At 40.6% G+C, this 21,304-nt stretch overlaps 3 protein-coding genes across 3 annotated transcripts in view; 2 read left to right on the plus strand and 1 right to left on the minus strand.

Moving 5' to 3' along the window:
* Positions 1–1,387, minus strand: part of PKIB (cAMP-dependent protein kinase inhibitor beta) — a 137,785-nt gene extending 136,398 nt beyond the window's left edge. Inside the window, exon 1 of the mRNA XM_050949974.1 lies at positions 1,163–1,387. The gene's annotated coding sequence lies outside the window, so the exon portion shown is untranslated. The remainder of the gene's footprint in view (positions 1–1,162) is intronic.
* The window catches only part of CCDC185 (coiled-coil domain containing 185), a 311,099-nt gene that overhangs the window by 242,264 nt on the left and 47,531 nt on the right, over positions 1–21,304 (plus strand). The gene's annotated exons all lie outside the window — the stretch shown is intronic.
* SERINC1 (serine incorporator 1) lies at positions 1,650–20,361 on the plus strand. Its single transcript, XM_050949755.1, has 10 exons — positions 1,650–1,818; positions 7,192–7,353; positions 8,524–8,717; positions 13,235–13,314; positions 13,495–13,632; positions 15,465–15,634; positions 15,779–15,869; positions 17,513–17,654; positions 17,766–17,993; positions 18,759–20,361. The coding sequence occupies exons 1-10, from the start codon at positions 1,780–1,782 to the stop codon at positions 18,895–18,897; spliced, it is 1,383 nt and encodes a 460-aa protein (XP_050805712.1). The 5' UTR covers positions 1,650–1,779; the 3' UTR covers positions 18,898–20,361.

Below are 21,304 nucleotides of genomic sequence, written 5' to 3' on the forward strand. Positions count from 1 at the left end.
ATGCCTCGCACGGTGCCATGGGTGCAGTGCTATCCCAAACCTTTCATGTATAAGAGCATGCTATCCTTAATAAGTAGAAAACTTAGACCAGGAAACCTGGTACTCTCCTCGAGAAGGAATGCCTGTATACACTGGGCTGTAGAGACGCTGAGATACCACCTATATGCGGTAAGTGCCCTAAGGGATACCATTCTTCTGGAGCCAGAGGCCTGCAGTTGGCTGGCTGGCTGATTAGCCTTGGCTGCTGCATTAGTGAAATGAGCTGGAACTTAATTGGCAGATCCTCATAAAAGAGGGCAGAAGAAACAAGAAGGGAAGATGACAATACCATCCAGAAAATTGAGGGGCCAAGCAATTACAGGTGCAATATTAAATAATATTCTTAAATTTTTAATCCCAGAAAGGACCATAACAACCTCCTGCACAACACAGGCCATAGAACCTCACCCAATACTTCTTATTTGTTAGTTTTGTCTAGAGAAACATACAACTGTTCAGTAATTTTTTTTATTTTGGGAGAAAACCAAGTCACACAATGTTTATTGTGTATCAGAGGAGTAGCCATGTTAGTCTGGGTCTGTAAAAGCAGCGAAGAGTCTTGTGGCATCTTATAGACTAACAGACGTTTTGGAGCATGAGCTTTCGTGGGTGAGATGCATCGGACGAAGTGGGTATTCACCCACGAAAGCTCATGCTCCAAAACGTCTGTTAGCCTATAAGGTGCCACAAGACTCTTCGCTGCTTTTACCAATGTTTATTGCCTACACAGTTCAGTACTCTGCGTTTCTAGATACTCTATTAAAAACTAAAAGATAATTCCTTCAGACCCTTTTTACCAATTATGTCAAATCCGTCCTACTTATCAATAATCAAAGAAATTTGACAAAGACAATGGTTGGTCATATGCAGGTGCATGTAACATCAAATTTATGGTAACCAAGTATTTAACTCTGATTACAAGTGAACAAACAAAGCATACACACAGCTGGGCCTTGATCCTACAGTGCGTTCAACGGGGGTGGACTTCTGGGCACATGGGGTGCTCACTGCAAGACTGGAACCTGCTTTCATTTTCCCGTAACAAGAACGTCTCATGTTGTCTGAAAAAAGACTTCTCACTTTGGACAATTTTCTTTTCCATTATTATCAATTAATTTCTCACCTGGTAGTAGTTGCTAGATTAGTGGCAGCAGAGAGAATAGATGACGACACCTCTGGTACCTGAAGGTAGGGAAGAACCAGCTGGAGCAGGGCTGCTGGACACACACAGGAGACAGAGTGAGGGGCTAGGCTGCACAGAGCTGTGCTAAGGGCAGGAACTCTCAGCTGCTGTTCAGGTTGTCGGAGGCCTCCACCCGCAAGTTCCCTCCATATCCCAGCCCGCCCTCGTCCAAGAGCCCCAACCTCTTCCCAGAGCTCCTCCTCCTCTTCCCAAGCCCCGCCCCTCGCCATACCTTGCTGTGAAGCCCCGCCCCTGCACAAAACTCCGCCCCTCGCTGGGGTTAGTTCTACTCTGAAGCCTGGCCCTATTGCGGCGCCGCCTCTCCCGGCTCCGCACGCGATGCCTCCTTAACGCCTGCGCAGTGAGATTTCTCACTCCGCGGCGCCGCTTGTTTTTAGGGTGAGGGTGCACGCCTTCCGGAAGTGACGAATGCGCAAACGTCAGAGGCCGGAATTTCCCGTCTGGAGGGTAAACAGCGAGCTGACTGAGGAAGAAGCTGCTGGACTCGGGAGCCGCCTCCATCTTTAACGCGTCGGAGTCCGCCGCCCGCCTGGGAGATGGGGAGCGTCCTGGGCCTGTGCTCCATGGCGAGCTGGGTAACGTGGGGCGGGTAGAGCGCGGTGTCCGGGCCGCGGCGCGGGGCGTGGTAATCCCCGGTCCCTGCGGGGGCCTCCAGGTCTGCCTCCGCCAGCTGCGCCTGGCCCCAGAGCTCCCGCCCCATTGTCCCCACGGAGCCCTTGCCGGGGCTTTGCGCAGGCGGGATTTAATTCCCCAAAGCGGCGCTGCCGCCCTAGCGGAGCCGCGTGTCGCTGGAGAGCCGCGCTCCCTGCCCCGCCGTTACACTCCCCTTCAGTCCTCGTTACTCCGGATCGTCTCCCTCACTTCCCCTCGGCTCAACTCGGCGTGTCAGGCGGCCACATGCTGGTCTCGTCGGCTTGGGGCTCAGCCTAACTGGCCTGGCCGTTGATGCCGCTTGTCAGGAGATGGGAACATTTACTGCCCAGGAAAACGTGCTGGCTTTTCTTCAGATCCGCAAAAATAGTGAAAATGTAACTGATACCAGTATTGAGTTTCACAGTGTTCTTCACCCTTAGCGTGGGTATCCTGCAAAAATGCTACCTCCATCTTGTTGAAATTAGACATGTCTAGTTCTTTCCTCATGGCTCGCTTAGCAGCAGCTGCATCCTTTGTAGCATCTCTCTCACCAAGACACTTCAGTTATTGCAGCACAGGCTACAATGTTATCTCCTGTCTGTGTGTTCCATTCTATGCATCCAAAGAAGTGAGCTGTAGCTCACGAAAGCTCATGCTGAAATAAATTTGTTAGTCTCTAAGGTGCCACAATACTCCTGGTCTTTTTGCGCTACTCTGAAACCAGTCTACAATGATGTCACTATCATGCTGAGCATTGTTAAGTGCTGGAAATTAATCCTGATTACTCAAAAATATGCTATTTAAAAACAACTCTACTTAAGACTTAAAAACTCTGTGGAAAAATACATTAACTATTACAACTCCTTTGCATGGGAAAGGTTTTTTTTCCTTAAGATATCACTGGTTTACTAATTATCTGGAAGTCATTCTGTGTACTACTGCAGTTTAGTTGCTGTGCAAATAGGTAGAATAGGGAACAAGAGCAGTTTTGGAGATCTCGGGTACATATTTTTAAAAATCAGTGGGACTTAGTGTCCTGAGTAACCTAGGTGCATTTAAAAAAACTTTACACCTTGTTTTTGAGTGAGATACTATTGGTTTAAAAACAAAAAAATTGATGTACAGAATTCCATTTCGTTCTGTTTTCTGAAAAAAGTAAATATATGTGCTAAGTGTAGAAATAAAGCTAGTGAAGGAAATACAGTAACTGTAATGAGGTTCTTTGTAGCCCTTAAGAAGCAATTGTAATATGATCTCTATTATAAACATGTAATTTGCATGTCTTCACTTTCCAAGCCCTTCACAGCCTATCCCTACCCTCCCTGTGTTCTCTTATTCAGTTTCAAAAGCTGGGCTCCCACCACTGATTGACCAATGATGCCAGCCTCCATTGCCTGCTTGTTAAATTTTCAAACAAGCACCTTCATATTTTCTCCCATGCTCCCTTCCACACTTGGGACGAGCTCCCTGTAAATGGCTGCAAAACTAATTCATTATCCCTCTTCAAATCGTTTCTTAAAACTCTCCTTTACTGTGCTGCTTGCAAAAAACTTGACAATGCTTAGGCTGCTGGTATGCTGAGACCACTGCCTATTATGCTGACCAGTATTATCTCGCTGTTTCCTTGTATTGCCCCGTTAGTTTGTTTGTATCCATCCGGAGTCTCTTGTCTTATACATAGATAGTAAGTTCTTTGAGGTAGAGACAGTCTTTTTTTCTGTTTATACAGTACCTAGCACAGTGCAGTCCTGGTTCATGACTGGTTTTCACAGGTACTATGATGCTACAATAAATACAGTAGAACCTAAGAGTTACAAACACAGGGTTGTGAATTGACCAGTCAACCACGCACCTCATTTGGAACCAGAAATATGCAGTCAGGCAGCAGCAGATACACTCCCTGCTTCCTCCCCCCCCAAAAAAGCAAGTACAGTATTATGTTAAATGTAAACAACTAAAAAAGGTAAAGCTGCATTTTTCTTCTGCGTAGTAAAGCTGTATTAAGTTAATATTCAGTTGTAAACATCTTGAACAACCAAAACATTTTGTTCAAAGTTATGAACATTTCAGAGTTATGAAAACATCCATTCTCAAGGTGTTCATAACTCTGAGGTTCTACTGTAATATGTATGAGAAATGTGCCTAGAAATCTGTGATGTGCATATGTAACTGCCATGAATGCGAGCATGAACAATGTCAGGACCTGATTTTTCAGAGTGAGGTTGTGGCCAAAAGTCATGATTTAAAAAAAACGAAAGCATCTGCCTGTGTGATAGTCAGGCATTAGGACCCAGGGACAAGGAGAAGATTGTTCTTTCTTTATGCTACTGCTTTACACTTTTGCATCCTTTAGTTAGGGGCAAGCCTACCTGAGTGAGTGTCTTATGACAAAGGATTCTAGTTTTCTGTGATAAAAAGCCCCAAATTCTCCAATTAAAACCCCCCATTAAAATCAGTGTTTTTCTGTGATTAAAATGAACTTTAGTTTTCCATGCCACAATATGTGTAGGTATTGGTTGAGCATAATGTTTTCTTGGTATATAGTAGAACTTGGTTTATCCAAGTGTCCATTATCTGTCTCTCTCTATTAACTGAAACATAGTGACATAGAGCTGGCAGTGGCTGGGGTTCGAGCAGTCAGTATTCACCCACAAAAACTCATGCTCCAATACGTCTATTAGTCCATAAGGTGCCAGAGAACTCTTTGCCACTTTTACATTGAATAAGTGACACTGGTACTTTCAGTAAAATTTAGTTAATTGTTAATGTGTTTTTATTTTTTCACAAAATATGAAAACTAAAGATTCTCTTACAAACAAAAATTCCACTTTTTTCCATGGCAAATACATTTCTAGAATCCCTGCTTATGACCCAGGGCTTCATCAAAGCAGTGATCCTTGCGCAGATTGTCCCTGCAGCGAGTCCCTAGCAGCAGCTGGTGAAGCAATTCCTTTTCTGCCAAGTGCACCATTTGGCCCATCAACAGCCAAAAATCTTGGAAAAGGGATTAGGTGCAAATGACTCAGATATGGAAAAAATAATCTGGGTTATGGGTGTTGTTTGAGGAACAAGTTGTTTTGGGAGCCTCATGTAGGGAAAGGTTAAGATCTATGTTAGAGCATCCTTGGTAGTCCATCCATCCGATGATGACAAATCTGAGCAAATCATCTGTTGTTGGTCTCATGGTGTGCCTTCTGATGGCTATACAAGCCAATTCTAGAGGTGCACATTTTGCTGCAGAGGGTGCATGGGAAGTTCGCAGTCAGTGGGTTGTGCGCTGCTGGTGCTCTGTGACGTCGTTCACATGCCTCTTGTAGACACTGTCAGCGGTCTTCGTCAAAGGCGATGCAGGTATTTCTGGCTGTTGCACGCCACTGTGTTCTGTCGCTGTCGGCGTCCTCAAGGTCCCTGGGTTTGATACTGCTATACTGCAGATTGGCTTTGATGGTGTCCTTGTAATGTTTTTGTGGACGACCTATATGCTGGATGCCCTGGGAGAGCTCACCATAGAGAAGCTGGCGGGGGATTGTGTTGGCATCCATGTGGATGACATGACCGGTCCAACGTAGCTGTGACTTCATGATCATCATTTTGATGCTTGTCATCTGGGCTGTCTCGAGAACCTCAAGATTGGGCACTTTGTCTTGCCAGCGGATCTTCATGATGTTGCGGAGGCAATGCATGTGGAATGCTTCGAGCTGCTTGATGTGACGCCTATATAGTGTCCTTCGTACGGGTGTGAAACGTGGAGATGAAAGAATAGCAGCTCTGTTAGAGCATCAAGTGGTGGCTATATAGCTTAAGTCAGTGTTTGTCATACCCTATCACAGTTACCAGTCTGTTGTCTGCCATGTGCCCAAACACATTCTGAGCTGTAGATTTTAGTGGAAAAATCAATAGCAGAAGCAAAAGGTTATTGCAGCCTTTTATGTGAGCAAGTGGAGGGGAAATGGACTAGGATTGTGCTCTCTGAATGCTGTAACTCTCCTGTGGCTTTATTTATACTCTTTGAAAGGTGTTTCTGTAGTAGAGTACTGTGATAGCTCTTGGCTGCTCCAACCTTGAAGAACAGCAAATACAGATGAAGAGGGTAAAAAAGATTGGGGGTGACTACAAGACCGCAGGAAACACTGAGCTAGCATTGAGTGATTCTGATATCAGTAACCTAACATTTCCACTGAAAACTACATGACCACCAAAGTTTAGATATTAATCCACCGCCTGCACTACCTACCATAGACTAAAACAACATTATTCCATTTTAACTAAATTATGAAGAAAACTACATTTAAAAAGAAAATATCTTGGGGTGATCCATATTCCTAGATATTCCTTTCAATTGTTATCTGATTGACATTCACTTGTGCAATCCCAACCGCATTTAATTCAATCTGTGGGTGGAAGAATGGTGCTAAGAGGCAAAATGTTATGGGTTTACCATGAAATAATGCATATTTTCTTGTTTAAGAGCAAACTGCATCCAGATGTGCTAAAGCAATGAGTGAATTATTTTGTCCTCACTTATAACACTTTTTCTCAAGTTATCATCAAAGGTAGAAAGGAATACTGTACAACTGAAAAACATTTGCTAGATATGAACTAATTATGGGTGTATTTCATTTTTGTTTTACTCTTGGATTTTTGAATCCTTTTTATATTGTGCAAGTTAATCAAGTAATTGGGAGTTACCTGATGTGTCTTGATTTGAATAGCTGCCAAACTCCGTCAATAAGCAATATATTTTTAAGAGAAGGATTGGACCATTTTATTTCTATTACAGAGGTGCTGAGAAATCTCAGTAACTGGCATGAATAGCCCTTAAACTTTAATGTACAGGCATATAGAAACTGACAGTCCTTCCTCAAAATATCTGAGTGTATAAATAAAAAAACCCTAGAACAGCAAAATGTTAAACAGATTTCACAGGCAGAGATTTCCTTAGCTAAATAAGAACTGACCATGGTGCAACATTTAGAGCCCCCTCTGCACCAAAATAACCCTAAACCTGTGAACTTTCTCCCAAAGAAGTTAGCTAATATCTTTGGAAAACAGAAGTAATCTGCATTTGTGCATTGATGCAGACTTTAACATTTACAGTGGTAGGTTTTAGTGTAGAAACCTAATCCCTTGAAACATTCACTAGGCTAGACAAAACAATGTAACATGCTATAGGGGATTATCTTGCATTGATAGGCTAGATTTTTCCATCTCCTTATCACTAAAAATCCACACATCCTGCATAAATCTTTGAATAACGTAATAAACAGCTCATAATTGTTTAAAGTAAACTGTTCTATAATGTATCTTTCTTCCAGATACCATGTTTATGTGGCAGTGCCCCATGTCTGCTATGCGGATGCTGCCCCAGTGGAAACAACTCCACCATAACTAGGCTGATTTATGCTTTCATCTTGCTCCTTGGAGTGAGTGTTGCCTGTGTCATGCTAATACCAGGAATGGAGGAACAGCTGAAGAAGGTCATTACTTTTCTGATTTCATGTTTTGGTAGAACAGATGTTGTAAAATAGTTAACAGTCACATACTTTCATGATGTCATGCTTCATGCTGTGAAGTACTTGCATTGCTGCTAGTAAATGTGCTTGTAATATTACTTGATGTCATCAGATAGCCTTACAAGTTCTATTAAGTATAAGCAGCTGAATCTTGGAAGAAGTGCAGTGTTAATTGGTAAGCAGTTGTCATATAAGCAGCAGCCTTCAGAAGTAAAGTTGAGTCTCTTGAATTACTACTTAGGTCCAAGTGCTGCTCCAACACTACACATTTGTATGCAGAATAATACATTTTCTGGATTCATTGTGTTCTACTTGCTAAATTTTAGCTTTTAAATCTGAGACTATATAAGGTGACATCATTTTTCTTCGGTGACGCATTTTTTGCTAATGGGAATAAGTAATTTGTACTTCAATTAATTCAACTGATTAAAAGAATTGTGACTTTTCTAATATGGCTTGCTAGTCACGTATTGAACAGACTGCTGTAATTACATCAGAGGTCCCCAAACTGGGACACCCCTCCCCTGGCTCCTGGGTGCTTGTGAAGGAACATTTGGGGGCATATGGGGCCTGGGCCAACCCCCACGGGGAATTGGGGAGGGAGCACCATTCAGCCCCGCTCCTGGCCCTGCACCTGTCCCTGGCCCCAGCCCAGCCGCAGGCTGTGACTCCATTCCTGGCCAAGGCTGTGTCCAAACAGACCTAAGAATTTCTGCCTTTTGTTTTGTTTCATTACCATCGTAATAGTTGTTGTCATCAGAAATGTACGCGACTCTGGGGCTGTTATTAGTGGTGTTTCAGACCAGCAAATGGAACTTAAGTTCCTTTGTGAGTCCCAAAAAATTGATGATGGCTCAGTTGTGTTGTTTGAATTCTCTTGGGGGTGTGTGTGTGATTTTTAGTAAGTTTTGTTTTATAATTCTAACCCACACATTAAATTAATTGTTTTTAAAGCAAACCTAATCTATTTAGTGGACTACCTGTTTGCATAATTCATGCAGCTATGCAGTGAGGTATTGTGGTGTAAATAATTTTACAGAATTAAGTGATGTATATTTTTTAATAAAATGGAAAAATGTATTTCTTCATCAGAAGCGTTTAAAAGATCATTGAAACATTTTGTGTTAATCATAGATTCCTGGATTTTGTGATGGAGGGATTGGAACAACTATTCCTGGTGTGCATGGTCATGTGAATTGTGATGTCTTAGTCGGATACAAAGCAGTGTATCGTGTGTGCTTTGGTATGGCTATGTTCTTCCTTCTGTTCTCCTTGTTGATGATCAAAGTAAAGAGCAGCAGTGATCCAAGAGCAGCAGTGCACAATGGGTAAGATAAGAACAACAACTGTAACTGTTTGGTGTGTATGTATGATATAGCTATTTGTGAAAATAATAACTAGTAGGTAAACACTCCAGTGAGATTGACTGTGATATGAAAAAAGAATTCTTTTCAGATGGAACTATAATGCAGGCTCAGAAATCAAATATTTTAAGGAAAATCATATTAAATTAGTGAGGGAGGAGGAAGATGAACGTGAACACAACCCTTCAGTTGTAAAAGCTTACTTTTGGAATTTGAATTCTAGTTATGGAAGATTTGTAGGGGAGGGATAGCTCAGTGGTTTGAGCATGGCCTGCTAAACCCAGGGTTGTGAGTTTAATCCTTGAGGGGGCCATTTAGGGATCTGGGGCAAAAATCTGTCTGGGGGTTGGTCCTGCTTTGAGCAAGGGGTTGGACTAGATGACCTCTTGAGGTCCCTTCCAACCCTGATATTCTATGATTCTGTTCAAAGTCGTCTTAAAATTAAAGTCGTTTCCACCCCATTCAATAACAAGTCTGTTATTCTTCCCCTTCTTTCTTTTTTTGGTAGAGAGAAATTATTTTGTACTTTCTGAACTTCTAGATGGTTTTTTTTCCCCATATTTTATTATATTCATATCTAGGATAACCTTACCAAACATAATTGTAAAATACTAGTTCTTCAAGAAGCTGGCTGATTCTATTGGTGGTCTTTCCATGGCTCCACTTGTGCACAGTATAGTTGTTAAAACAGTGGAATCCAAACTGCTGTCATTAGAACATGGCTCAAAACACATAAGACAGTTTCTACAGTGATAGCTGCTGAACAGTGTTTTCAAGATGTTTATATCGCAGAAGATGAAGATTCACCTGCTGTTACTCACAAACAACCACATAATAAGAAAAGAGTGATTGACTAAAATAGGAAAGACTAGGCAAGCTCCAGGGATTAGCTGCTTGGATTCTACTGAGCTCACTTTTGACAATTTGGACTTCATTGTATAAATCTCCTGAAATTAATAAAGCTGTACAGAATTGCATTCCCATGCCGCAGGGGGAAAAACAATTTTAGACCGACCACGACAGCCAACTATGCTTTATTTACTTGTGGGGGTTTTTTTTGGTTTCTTTAGATTTAAATAATAAAAAGACACCTGTACAGTTTCTAGGTTTTATATTGTAAATGCAATGGTCAGAGTAATACCCTCTGCATTAAAAAGCAAATATGAACAGCAATGAGACATGAACAATAATTCAACTAAGCCAGCCATGTACAAAAAGCTCCTTTCTATTTCCCATCATTCTTGGACCATACTGTCAAAACTCTATAAAATAAATGGCTTTTACAGCATCCCTTTTATATAAGCAAGAGGAGGAAGTCTCCACCATGCCTGGAGATGATTTAGTATCTTTGATTTTGCATACTAATTATGGCAAACTCACACTGTGGTATAGGAGTACCAACACCTGTTGCATCCCTTGAGCTGTCATCTTTCTTGCACATATATCATCTTCCGGCATGGATGAAATTGAAAAGGACACCTTTTAACTGCAGTTTTTTAAAGGCACTTTTCTTATTAAAAATATATACAAATTCTGTATGGTGTGAAACCTTTTAATCTAAGAGACCACTTCTCATATAACCTGTTGTGGCAGATATCTTTGTCCTGGAGGCTCATGTCTGCTCCTGAGGCTGAACTGTCAGATCAGTTGCTGTCCTGTTTCAGTCCTACCTACCTGCCAGAATTAGTCTAGCAAGATTGTGGGCACAAGGCAAACGTATCTAGAGGGTTTAACTGTTTTGTTGTTACTGAAAAATTATGTAGTAATGTAGTTTTAAACATCTCTGCCAGAAGCAGTGGTGTCTTCAGTGGTACCCATTAAAGGTAGTTGCATGTAAATCATGTCTTTAATTTTGCAATTATGCAAGTATCTTCAACAGTGCTCTTTAAATCAATGACAGCAAGACTGTACTGCAGAACAGAGACCTTGAATTTACCCATATGTATCTGTCAGTTTTTCCACACTTGTGTACAAGTTGTAGCCGTCAAACAATATCTAGTGGGACAGTTACTTTATTTGTGTAAATCAGGGGTAGGCAACCTATGGCACGCATGCCGAAGGCAGCATGCAAACTGATTTTCAGTGGCACTCACACTGCCTGGGCCTGGCCACCAGTCTGAGGGGCTCTGCATTTTAATTTAACTTTAAATGAAGCTTCTTAAACATTTTTAAAAACTTACTTACTTTACGTACAACAATAGTTTAGTTATATATTATAGATTTATAGAAAGAGACCTTCTAAAAACGTTGAAGTGTATTACTGGCACGCAAAACCTTAAATTAGAGTGAATAAATGAAGACTCGGCACACCACTTCTGAAAGGTTGCCGAGCCCTGGTGTAAATTCATAACTGCGAAATGAGTACTATCTCTGCAGTTACTGTTTTTATCAGAGTAATCAAATCAAAAGCCTACGGAACTCCAGCAGCCTGTGTGTAAACCAGCAGTAATTCTTGTAATGCTTAGCAATTTTGGATTCTTCCCAAAAGTTAAACCAGGTAGTTACATATAGGTACTCTAAGCTTTTAGGTAATCTGAAAAGGATCTGGAATTAAGCATGTTATTTATGCAAAGCTTGGACCTATTCTTCCTTTATCAAGGTTATTCTTCCAAGCTGATGATGAGGAAATCAAACTCCTCACATGGATTCAGAAACTGGAGCTAATGCATTATAGCTTGTGTGATTAGTGCACTGAACCATCCAGGTTTTAAAATAAGCTTTGCCTGCTTTTAAAACTCAAATAGAGCCCCTCTCCTTCTATGTGCTTCTCCCCCACTCAGTTTGATAATGTTTAAAAAAATCCCCCCACATTAAAATTTATTCCTCTATAGAACTGGATCATGTTCTCTCAAGCTGTTGTGTCAGAGAATCTCAGCATGGAAAGGTGAAGAACCACTCAACTAGACTTTTACCTCTGATGTCATTGCTTGTTGCTTTGTATGTGTTACTGGACATATGCCTCTGTATTATTATTTGTTACCATACTACTTAAGAACCCTAGGCATGGACCAGGACCCTATTATTTTGCTTTGTGTCTTTTGAGCTATATTAATTTTTTCTAGATGGAACTGGTAGTACCACCTATAGTTAAGGTTGCCGAACACTTCCTATCATAACAAACTGGAGACAGGATTTTATAACATTTTGCCCAGCTTTGACTATTCAGACTGAAATTTTCCATGCTGGGTTTCTACCTGAGGCTGAATTTTTAAAGAAAATTTAGCAAAAGTGGTCAGCCAGTTCTGAGAACAAGATTAGGGAAATATCCACACACACAGGCAAACAATGTGTTACAGCCATTTTCTTGGGAAGATCTAGTCCCTCCTTACTTTTGGAGTAGGGGCTTGAAATTTGGAGGACAGTTTTCTGTGTGGTTAGATGTACCTTTTGCTGTACCTGTGGAGGAGAAATACCAAAATATAGCTAAATTACAAGCCTTTCTAAAATCTGCTTGTGTACACTCAAGAGAGACTTCAGATTCCGTCTGCACTGAGCATGCTCCCCTCCCCTCCATGTTTGCAAGGGATAAGAAGAATTCTCCCTACAGTTGCTATTGCTGGTTGTGGGCCACTGCAGTACTTGGCACAGAAACTGAGAGCCGGGAGACTTTCTGTCCTGGGAGCGAAGAGGGGAAGGGAACTAAGGGCCATTTTGAGTGAAGACAGCTTTCACGAGGTGGAGTGAGGGGACACTTGAGACTGGTTGGTCAGGGAGATTGGGTGAAGGAATCTGAACCGGGTGGGGGGAATTGGGATGAGGAGCCTAGAGAGGGAGACTGTCAATGGGAGCTGGTGGGGGTGGGAGGAGTGGGCCGCCAACATGGAGCCTATGGGGTAGAATAGAACTATCTAGATTAGGACTCTAGGAAACAAGTACAAAACATCCACTTGAGCAATTTAAGGTTATAAAATGGCAAGACAGTGTTAACCCCTCGTCCCCGCACCCCCGCCAAAACTAGCAATGTGTAAATAAAAAGAAAACCTTAAAAAAAGGAATAAAATTGGATTTTTTTTTTTTTAAATTAAAAACATTGTAATGTTTATCCATCCTAGATTCAACTGCATGGTACTATGGGTGGGGCGTGAGAACAGGAGTTTGAACTGACATCACTCAGAAGCTTTGTATATACACTCAGGACTAAGAACAAAAACTGCCTAGTCTAAACTCTTCCCTTCCTGATGCTTCTCTTTGCCTCATTACAAAAGATATTTTAATTTAGTGAGCAGTATCGCCTGTGTTTTGCAAGAGCAGTTAATGAATGTAGTTCTCAGATGTGCACAAACAAGGAAGCAAATTATGTATTTGAAATGAAAGCTAAAATAAGCAAACTTTAAATCCTGTGATTTCATATCATTAACTTTCATCTACATTGTGCTTTTTTGAATGCTTATAAAATACATCAGTTATGTGAGCACAAACCCAGATTAAAATTTTTTACCCTAAATCCCTTGATGTCTTTTTGTTTTTGATTTCTTCTTTAGATTCTGGTTCTTCAAATTTGCTATAGCAGTAGCAATTAATGTTGGAGCTTTTTTCATCCCAGAGGGACCCTTTACTACTGGTAAGATGACATTGAATTACATCTTATTGAATTTGATGCAGTTATAACTTACTTTAAAATAAACTACTTTAAATGTAGCTGCAAACCCTCTTTCTCACTATAGTTTTTTCCCCAACCCCTAAGATTGAGCGGTAAAACTTCCATTGCTCTGAATTGATTTCATCTGATTTTTCTTTACAGTGTGGTTTTATGTCGGCATGGCTGGGGCCTTCTGCTTCATTCTTATTCAGCTGGTCCTGCTTATTGACTTTGCTCACTCTTGGAATGAATCTTGGGTTGAAAAAATGGAGGAAGGAAATTCAAGATGTTGGTATGCAGGTAACAGAACTTTTATCCCATTTCGGTGTGTGTTTTGAAAACCTACTGGAGGTGAGATGTACCAGTGTACTATATGCCATTTTGCCATGAATGTAATGTACAGAAGAGATTCTGCTTTCATAAACAGCTTTTTCTCTCATTCATTCCATATATTCCAGCCCTATTGTTTATGCTATATCTGGGTTTTTATCTGGTACCAAAAAACTTCTCAGTAATCATATGTAATCTAAAAGAAATCTACATTGGTGCAGAGGCTTATGTTAACTATGAAACTTTATAGTGCTTTTTTAACTCATAAGCCTTGACTTTTAATACTTCAATGATCTGTTTAGTGACTATAAAAATAAAGCAGGCTGTAGCTGCTCCCTATTGATAATAAACATTATTATTAGGGTGATGAAATGTCCCATTTTTATGCAGGCTGGAAGGGACAAGCTGCTTCCAGCCACAGGGGAGCAGTGGGAAGAGATGAGCTCTGCAAACACAGGCCAGGTCATCCCTCCCCCACTCCTCTGTGGCTGGAAGCAGCATCCCTTCCCTCAGGCACAGTGTCGAAAGGCTCCTGCTGGCCACATTCTGATATGAACTCTAGCAGAAATCTGGAGGAGGGCATGTGAACCTGCATGGTACTGTTGCTCCCCCTGCCGTCATCCTTCACCTTCTCCCCCCCCCCCCCCGCCACTTGTTGCCTCAGGAAGATGCGGTGCCAGGTCCCAGGAGAGATGGGTCTGTCCCATGGGCCAAGACAATTATGGAGGATGGGCAGGGAGGGTTGGGTCGGTCAGTCCCCTTTTCTGCCCCAGTGAGGTGTCCAGGAGTGTGAGTGTGTCACCTCTCCCCATGTGTTTTGGGGTGGGGGTTATCCGTCCCTGTGTGAACCCTAAGGCCTTAAAGATAAGGTAAATAGAATAAAAATCCAACTACGTAGTATTTCTTTTTAACAGGGGCTCAGTCAACTTGATGTTAATTTGAATGTTTGTATTGCATAGTTTTGATTGATTGCCGTTGATCTCACTTCAATATGAGTAATTTTACCAGGTGTCCTGTATTCAGCATAGGGATGCCTAATTTTTTCGTTAAGACCTTTCCTTTTTACCTCTTTGGGTATGTATGGTAAGTGGGGCAAAATAGAGAAGACAGTTAAAATAACTGCACTGGAGTAGTGAATTGTAATAGTTGATCATAAAACTTACGATTAAGTTTATTTCAGGAGGCAAAAATGGCCTAGTTGGCTAGTTTTCTCTTTGCCTGGCATGTCTGCTTTTTGAAAATGTGATTTAACAAATTCTTGTAAGGCTACATAATTCTACAAAAGGTGTGTTGAATAAGTGTATTGAGAAATAAGCTGCTTAAAAATGCCTCTCCACAGGTCCAGATTTTATTGATTTTATTTGGGGACAGTACTGTTAATTAAATTAAATTTAGATACATTGCTACAGGTTTGCCTGTTTTGCTTTAACCAACTCCTTGATAAAGAAGCTTGTACAAATACCCAGTTGAAGTGTTGGAGCATAACTAAAGCCTCAAGATTCCCATTGCTAGTGGTATTTGTCTTTATGATAGTGCCTTGAGGCATCAGGCAGAATCGGGGCCTCATTATGCTAGGTGCTGTTCAAACAATGTAAACAATTATCCCTACCCTAAAAAATGTATCTAATTTAAATGTTTAAAACATTTTTGAAGTTTCAGTGTTTTAAATGTGTCCATAACCATTATCCGATACAATTTTGTGGATTCTTAATATAGCAGTACAATCATAAAATATTCTTTAAAGCTAATAACATATGCTTTTTTAAAGCAAATTTAACTATCTTGTTTATCTCCCTTCACAGCTCTGCTGTCAGCTACGGCTCTAAATTACCTGCTGTCTCTGGTTGCTGTTGTCTTGTTTTATGTTTATTACACTCATCCAGAAGACTGCTCCGAAAATAAGGCATTCATCAGTGTTAATATGTTGCTGTGTATTGGTGCCTCTGTAATGTCAATTCTGCCTAAGATCCAGGTATGCTATGTTATTCAGTGAATGTGGTTTTTTTTTTTTTTTTTTGTTTTTTTTTTACCCAGAAGCATCTCTCTAGCTAACATTTTAACCGTGGACATTTTATCAGTTGCCCTATTTAGTTTTCTCCGTGTTTCTTGCATGTAGGAATCTCAGCCACGATCTGGTTTGTTGCAGTCCTCAGTGATCACAGTTTATACAATGTATCTAACCTGGTCAGCTATGACCAATGAACCAGGTAAGCTTGGCAGACTTAATTGTTTGGGGGGGGAAGTAAGGGAGAATATGTATGAGATTTTCTAGTGTTCTTAAAAGAAAAACAAGAAACAAAAATTCTATCATGTTCAGCTCTTTCCTAGATAGCATTAAAACACAGTATTGTGCAATATGTACAGTCAGAGGCAGGACCCTTGTCTCAGTCCATGCACAACTTTCTATACCTTAGCTCTGAAGGAGTCTTTCTTCAGTTTTTCTTCTTTCATATGTATCTATGCTTTATTGTGTGGAAAGATGCAGGACTCACTACAGATGTTCCTATTCTTTCTCTCAAAAAAACGGATCTTTGGTTAACTGTTAAGAGATCACATGACAACATCATTTGTGTACATAGGAAAATTCTTTTAAAAACAAACCCAAACCTCTAGAACTTACATAAATTGCAAAATTTTACGAGAACACTAGATGGCCTCTCTCCCTGGTAAATTTTTAAGTTCCTACTTGGGTGCTACAGCTGTTTAAAAGAAGTGTCTTTTTTTTTTTTTTTTTTAATATTAATGGATTAATGCAGGGGTTTATGCTTTTTTCAGTTTGAAACAACTGAACTCTTTGCTCAAACATTCAAAAATTTCACTGCAGAAAACAAATTTGAAAATCTGCCAAATATTAGCCTTCAGGGTAAAAAACAAAACAAAAAAAACCATGACTTTTTAGAATGTAAGGCTTATGCATCCTTAACTATAGGTATTACTTTGTGCTTCACCTATTTTGGTGCTATTGGGAGACACTAGCCATGGGCTATAACTGCAATAATTACAGGAAAGCACATATTCACTCAGGTTTCTCTCTTCTGTGTCTTATCTGTGCTCACTGCAATTTGGTAACTTGGTAAATAAAGTTGAGCTTTTAAAAACATTTTGTAGCATTCTTACACTCATTTTGAAGATTGAAGCTATGTGAATTTGAGGTAATACAGTAGTACTTCTTGTGTAGTCTTAAGGGCTAGTCTAAACAGATCAGGAATGTGCACCACAAAAGTGTGATTTCTAAAGCGCACAGATAGATCTGTGTAGACCCTGCTGGCATGTATTAAAAGTTCCCTAGTGCGTTTTAACATAGTGTGACATAGTGTAAACATGTTAAAGTGCACTAGAGAACTTTTAATACATGCCAGCAGGGTCTACACAGATCTATTAATGTTCTTGCACTTCAGAAATCACACCTCCTTAGCATACATGAATATTGGTGCTCTGTGTAAACAACCCCTAAGTGACCTGTTTGGCTGCTGGTGGTGTACAATTTTAGGAATTCTGAAGAAAATGCAGTGTATTTTTGCCACAGTTCAGTAAAGGAATGTAACAGGACTTCATACATCTTTTAAATGAAGAAATGTTAACTTCAGAGTATTTCCTTGTCTCCTAACACCTGTCTTGTATTGACGTGACATAATTATCACTAGCTTGCTTTACTTTTTTTCTCTTATCCATGATCTTTAAGTCATTTTTTTGTTTCACAAAGTTCTGAACTTGCAAAACTTTTGCATTTACGTTGGACGTGAAAATTCCTTGTATTACTGTGTGTTCAGTGTGGAAATAAAAATATATTGCATAACCATTTACTCTGTCCTGCTTTTGTTTAATTTCTAATGTAATCTTCCCAACTCAGAAAGGAAGTGCAATCCAAGCTTGCTGCGCATAATTGGTTACAACACCACCACCATTCCAAGCCAAGGTCAGGTCGTCCAGTGGTGGGATGCACAAGGAATTGTAGGACTTATTCTGTTTTTGCTGTGTGTTCTGTATTCAAGGTGAGATGAATTAATTGGGATTTAAGTGACTTGTGCTACTGCTAAAGACCAGATTACTACAATTTGATTTTTATTTTGATAACGTACTGTATTCATTCCCCTCAAACACAGCATCCGGACATCCAGTAACACCCAGGTTAACAAACTGACGCTAACTAATGATGAATCAACACTGATAGAAGATGGGGTACCCAGAGGTGATGGCTCTTTGGATGATGGAGATAGCCACCGTGCTGTAGATAATGAAAGGGATGGAGTTACTTACAGTTATTCCTTCTTTCACTTCATGCTTTTCCTGGCCTCACTGTATATCATGATGACCCTCACCAACTGGTACAGGTACACACACTTGAGATATTGTACTAGTAATGAATGTGCAAGATACTACGGTTTTGCGAATTCAAGTTATATTTTCAGATGTCTCAAAAGAGAGATGCATCCTTTAGTACGCGTACCGGTGTGACAAGAATTCTCAAGCCCATAGTAGATGAGACCACCATGTAAGAGGGAGACCTGGACCATCAGACTTGTTTGGTATGCCAGGCTAGAGGGCTGGACCCTTGCCTCTTACCACCAGATCCCCAAGGAAGGGTGAAAATATATGAGCTTGTGTGTGAGGAATGGTTAAGATATCACCTTAATTATATTTTTGCTATCTTTTTTGTCTTTACTAATTGAGCTAATAAAAGTAGATACACTGTGGGCATAGCAAAACTTTATCTCTGGTGTGCACAAACAGGTTCCCAAACAGACATTGAACGTAATAACCTTGATTCTATTATGTCTGATTGTTGAACTAAATCTTACAATCCCCCTCATTCTTTAAATCAGTAATAATCAATAACCACTAATGAATCAGTTGTGTTTGAAATGAACAGGGGAAAAGCAGTTATTGGTAATGGAATTGTCATGCAGGCTTGCTTGTGCTTCCTGAAGAACAGGGAAGGTATTCTAGGGGTTTAAAACTTTGAGCTAAATCAAACCCAACCTATCATGAGCCTGAGGCACAGTGGTAATCTATTACACCAGTCTACCTTCAGAGAACAAAAATCACAGGTAAGTGACTCTCCCTGTAACTATCTTTTTTTTTTTCCTCTTTTTCAGTCCTGATTCTTCCTATGAGACAATGATTAGTAAATGGCCATCTGTCTGGGTGAAGATATCTTCCAGCTGGATTGGCATTGTGCTGTATGTGTGGACTCTGGTGGCTCCACTGGTTCTTACAAACCGTGACTTTGACTGAGCTGTGCTTCTCCTCTGAAGGCTTCAGTTCATTTCACCACTTGTTGAAACTAACAGTATTCCAGACTAAAATGTAGTTGTAAATATGTGCGTGCGTGCTGCCCATGTAGTAGACCGTGCCTTGTTCTGCATGATTACCTTTAGATCATGTCCTCTTGCCAGTTCACTAAATGAATTTTCTAGCTAAGCTCAATGATTAATTACTATATTGTTTTTCATAAGAGTACTTTAGGTTTAGTGGTGTGGGTGAGGTGGATATAAAATCAGTCAGTTTGTTGTATTCCTCTCCCTCCCCCAATGCTGTGAGTAACAAAGGGTGCAAGAACAACTGGGTTGGAACTTTAATTAGATGAAGTTAAAAACAGGTTTTATAGGAGAAATTTTAAGCAAGTTAGGGCTACTATTGACAATTCATGTTGCCTTGTTTTCAGAGTCAGCCTTCAGTAAATATTGAGCATTTAGGCCAATTCAAATGGTGCATGTTACACTTCTTTCTTATATCTTGCAGCCTTTTGGCTCTGTCTTGTTTTCACCACATAATAAATATGTTAATGTATTTAGCTTGAGTGCAAAACTGAAGGAATTTGAACCTACACTTCTCTGAACGTTCTCTTTGGAGTTAGTGTATTGGACATGCCCTATTTCCTGACAAAAGGACACAAGAAATAAACATGCTAGGAAGATTTGGCCCCAGGAGTCAAAGATTTATATTGTAAACCTGTGTCTTAGTAATTTTGAAATACTTTATATATAGCTAAGTTATACTCTGGCTCTAATCAAGCTGAGAGGTTGCAAGGAAAGCAGCAAGCCTGGTTGCAAAGGATGAGGAGTCACTGCCTGGGTGTGACAGCAAATGCTTATTCTCAGAAGTTCAGAGAAAAAGGAGTGCTGAAGTTACAGTCGTTAGAGACTTGCATTCTATAGCTGGCTTCTACAAAATTATTTAATCTTTAAGTTCAGGGTATTAGAACCTGATTTGTTTTAATATCTTATGGTACCTGTTTCTGCTGGTGTGTCCATTGCCAGCAATGGACGTGCTTAGAAAACAGATGTGGGCATCAAGTTAACTAGTTGGTCTGATTTAAAAAAGTGTAATTTTGTGCAGTTCTTGAAAATTTTAAATGCTATTGCGCTTGCTGCTTTGTAATTAAATAAGCTGTGGTGTATGTATGTGGGCATGCTCTGCTGGTGGTTAGGTTGGGACTGACAATCTCAGTGGGAGTGAACCCAGAGCTGTACTTCATCAGTCATCATATAAACTATGGTATGGTGTTTCTACTGCAGTCTTATGTAGCTAATTCTTCTCATTTAAGTTTTATTTTAAATTGCTCAAACACATTGGCGTAGGCTAAGTAAGACTGCTGTGTTAATCAGAGCCAGTGAAATTTAGAGGCAGCTGAAGCCAATACTGTGTACAGTCATTTTGAACATATTACCTATCAATAAACAAATTCAGATAAAGGTGTTTTTATTTTCTGATGGCTACAAATTAGTCAGGGGATGCAGTTCATACTGAAGACTAAACTACAAGAGTAAAACAAGTGCTGCAAACTGGTGTTTAGAAAGTTCATGTAATGTGTGTGTGTTAACAGCTGGCATTCTATAGCATGGATGAAAAGCTTTTTCCACAGCAGGATTCAGGAAGGGGTTCTACCCCTTTCTGCCCCCAGTGTAGTGTGACTTGCGCCCATGGGGATAAACTGCTAGAGTGTAAATTGCCTGCACTCAACATTTGCATGAGTGGTTAACTTCCTATCCCAGATAAGGCTATAGGCAGATGACACCATCTGACACTTGGTTTATAATGAAGTGCTTCAAGCTACAATTAATGTTCAATAGTGGCAACAGACTGGGCTGCTGATTAAAGGAAGTATAAATAGAGCATTGTTAAAGCCTGTCCCTCAATCCTAAGTCACTGAAGACAGAAGCAAATGTGTTATTAGACTACACTTATTGTGCTCATTTAGTTCCTTCTAGTACAGTTAGCAGTGGATGGATGTTCGTCCATCATTGTCGATGAAGACCTCAAAAACTCATTTGTTCCATGACCGGGCTCTGTGCATCCGAAGATGACTGATCAGTCCGATTCGGGCGTGGAACGTCTTGTCACACGTCGGGCAGACGTGATGGCACTGTCGATGTGCGGGCAGCCCTGGACTTGGGTAACTCACGCTTTTTCAGCCTCAGCAGTGCGCCTCGCCTCAGATATTACTGCCTGTGTGAATGACGCTGCGCCATGCTGGACGGTTCAGTGCGAGGATTTCCCATGTGGCGGTGTTGATCTCGAGGGACTTGAGAGGTCTTCAGTGTGTCCTTGAACCGCTTCTTTTGTCCTCCATGGGAGCGCTTTCCCTGGGTGAGTTCTCCTAAACAACTCTTCTACAGAATGCGCTCGTCTGACATTCTCA

This window comes from Gopherus flavomarginatus, chromosome 4 (assembly GCF_025201925.1).
Source record: "Gopherus flavomarginatus isolate rGopFla2 chromosome 4, rGopFla2.mat.asm, whole genome shotgun sequence".
Classification (NCBI taxonomy): Eukaryota; Metazoa; Chordata; order Testudines; family Testudinidae; genus Gopherus; species Gopherus flavomarginatus.

What these genes read in the sequence shown, in the direction of transcription:
- SERINC1 (XM_050949755.1), top strand. Translation starts at nt 1,780, where the DNA reads ATGGGGAGCGTCCTGGGCCTGTGCTCCATGGCGAGCTGG. An exon ending in AGCTATGACCAATGAACCAG is followed by an intron (nt 15,870 to 17,512) that starts GTAAGCTTGGCA and finishes TTCCCAACTCAG; the next exon opens with AAAGGAAGTGCAATCCAAGC. An exon ending in ACCCTCACCAACTGGTACAG is followed by an intron (nt 17,994 to 18,758) that starts GTACACACACTT and finishes CCTCTTTTTCAG; the next exon opens with TCCTGATTCTTCCTATGAGA.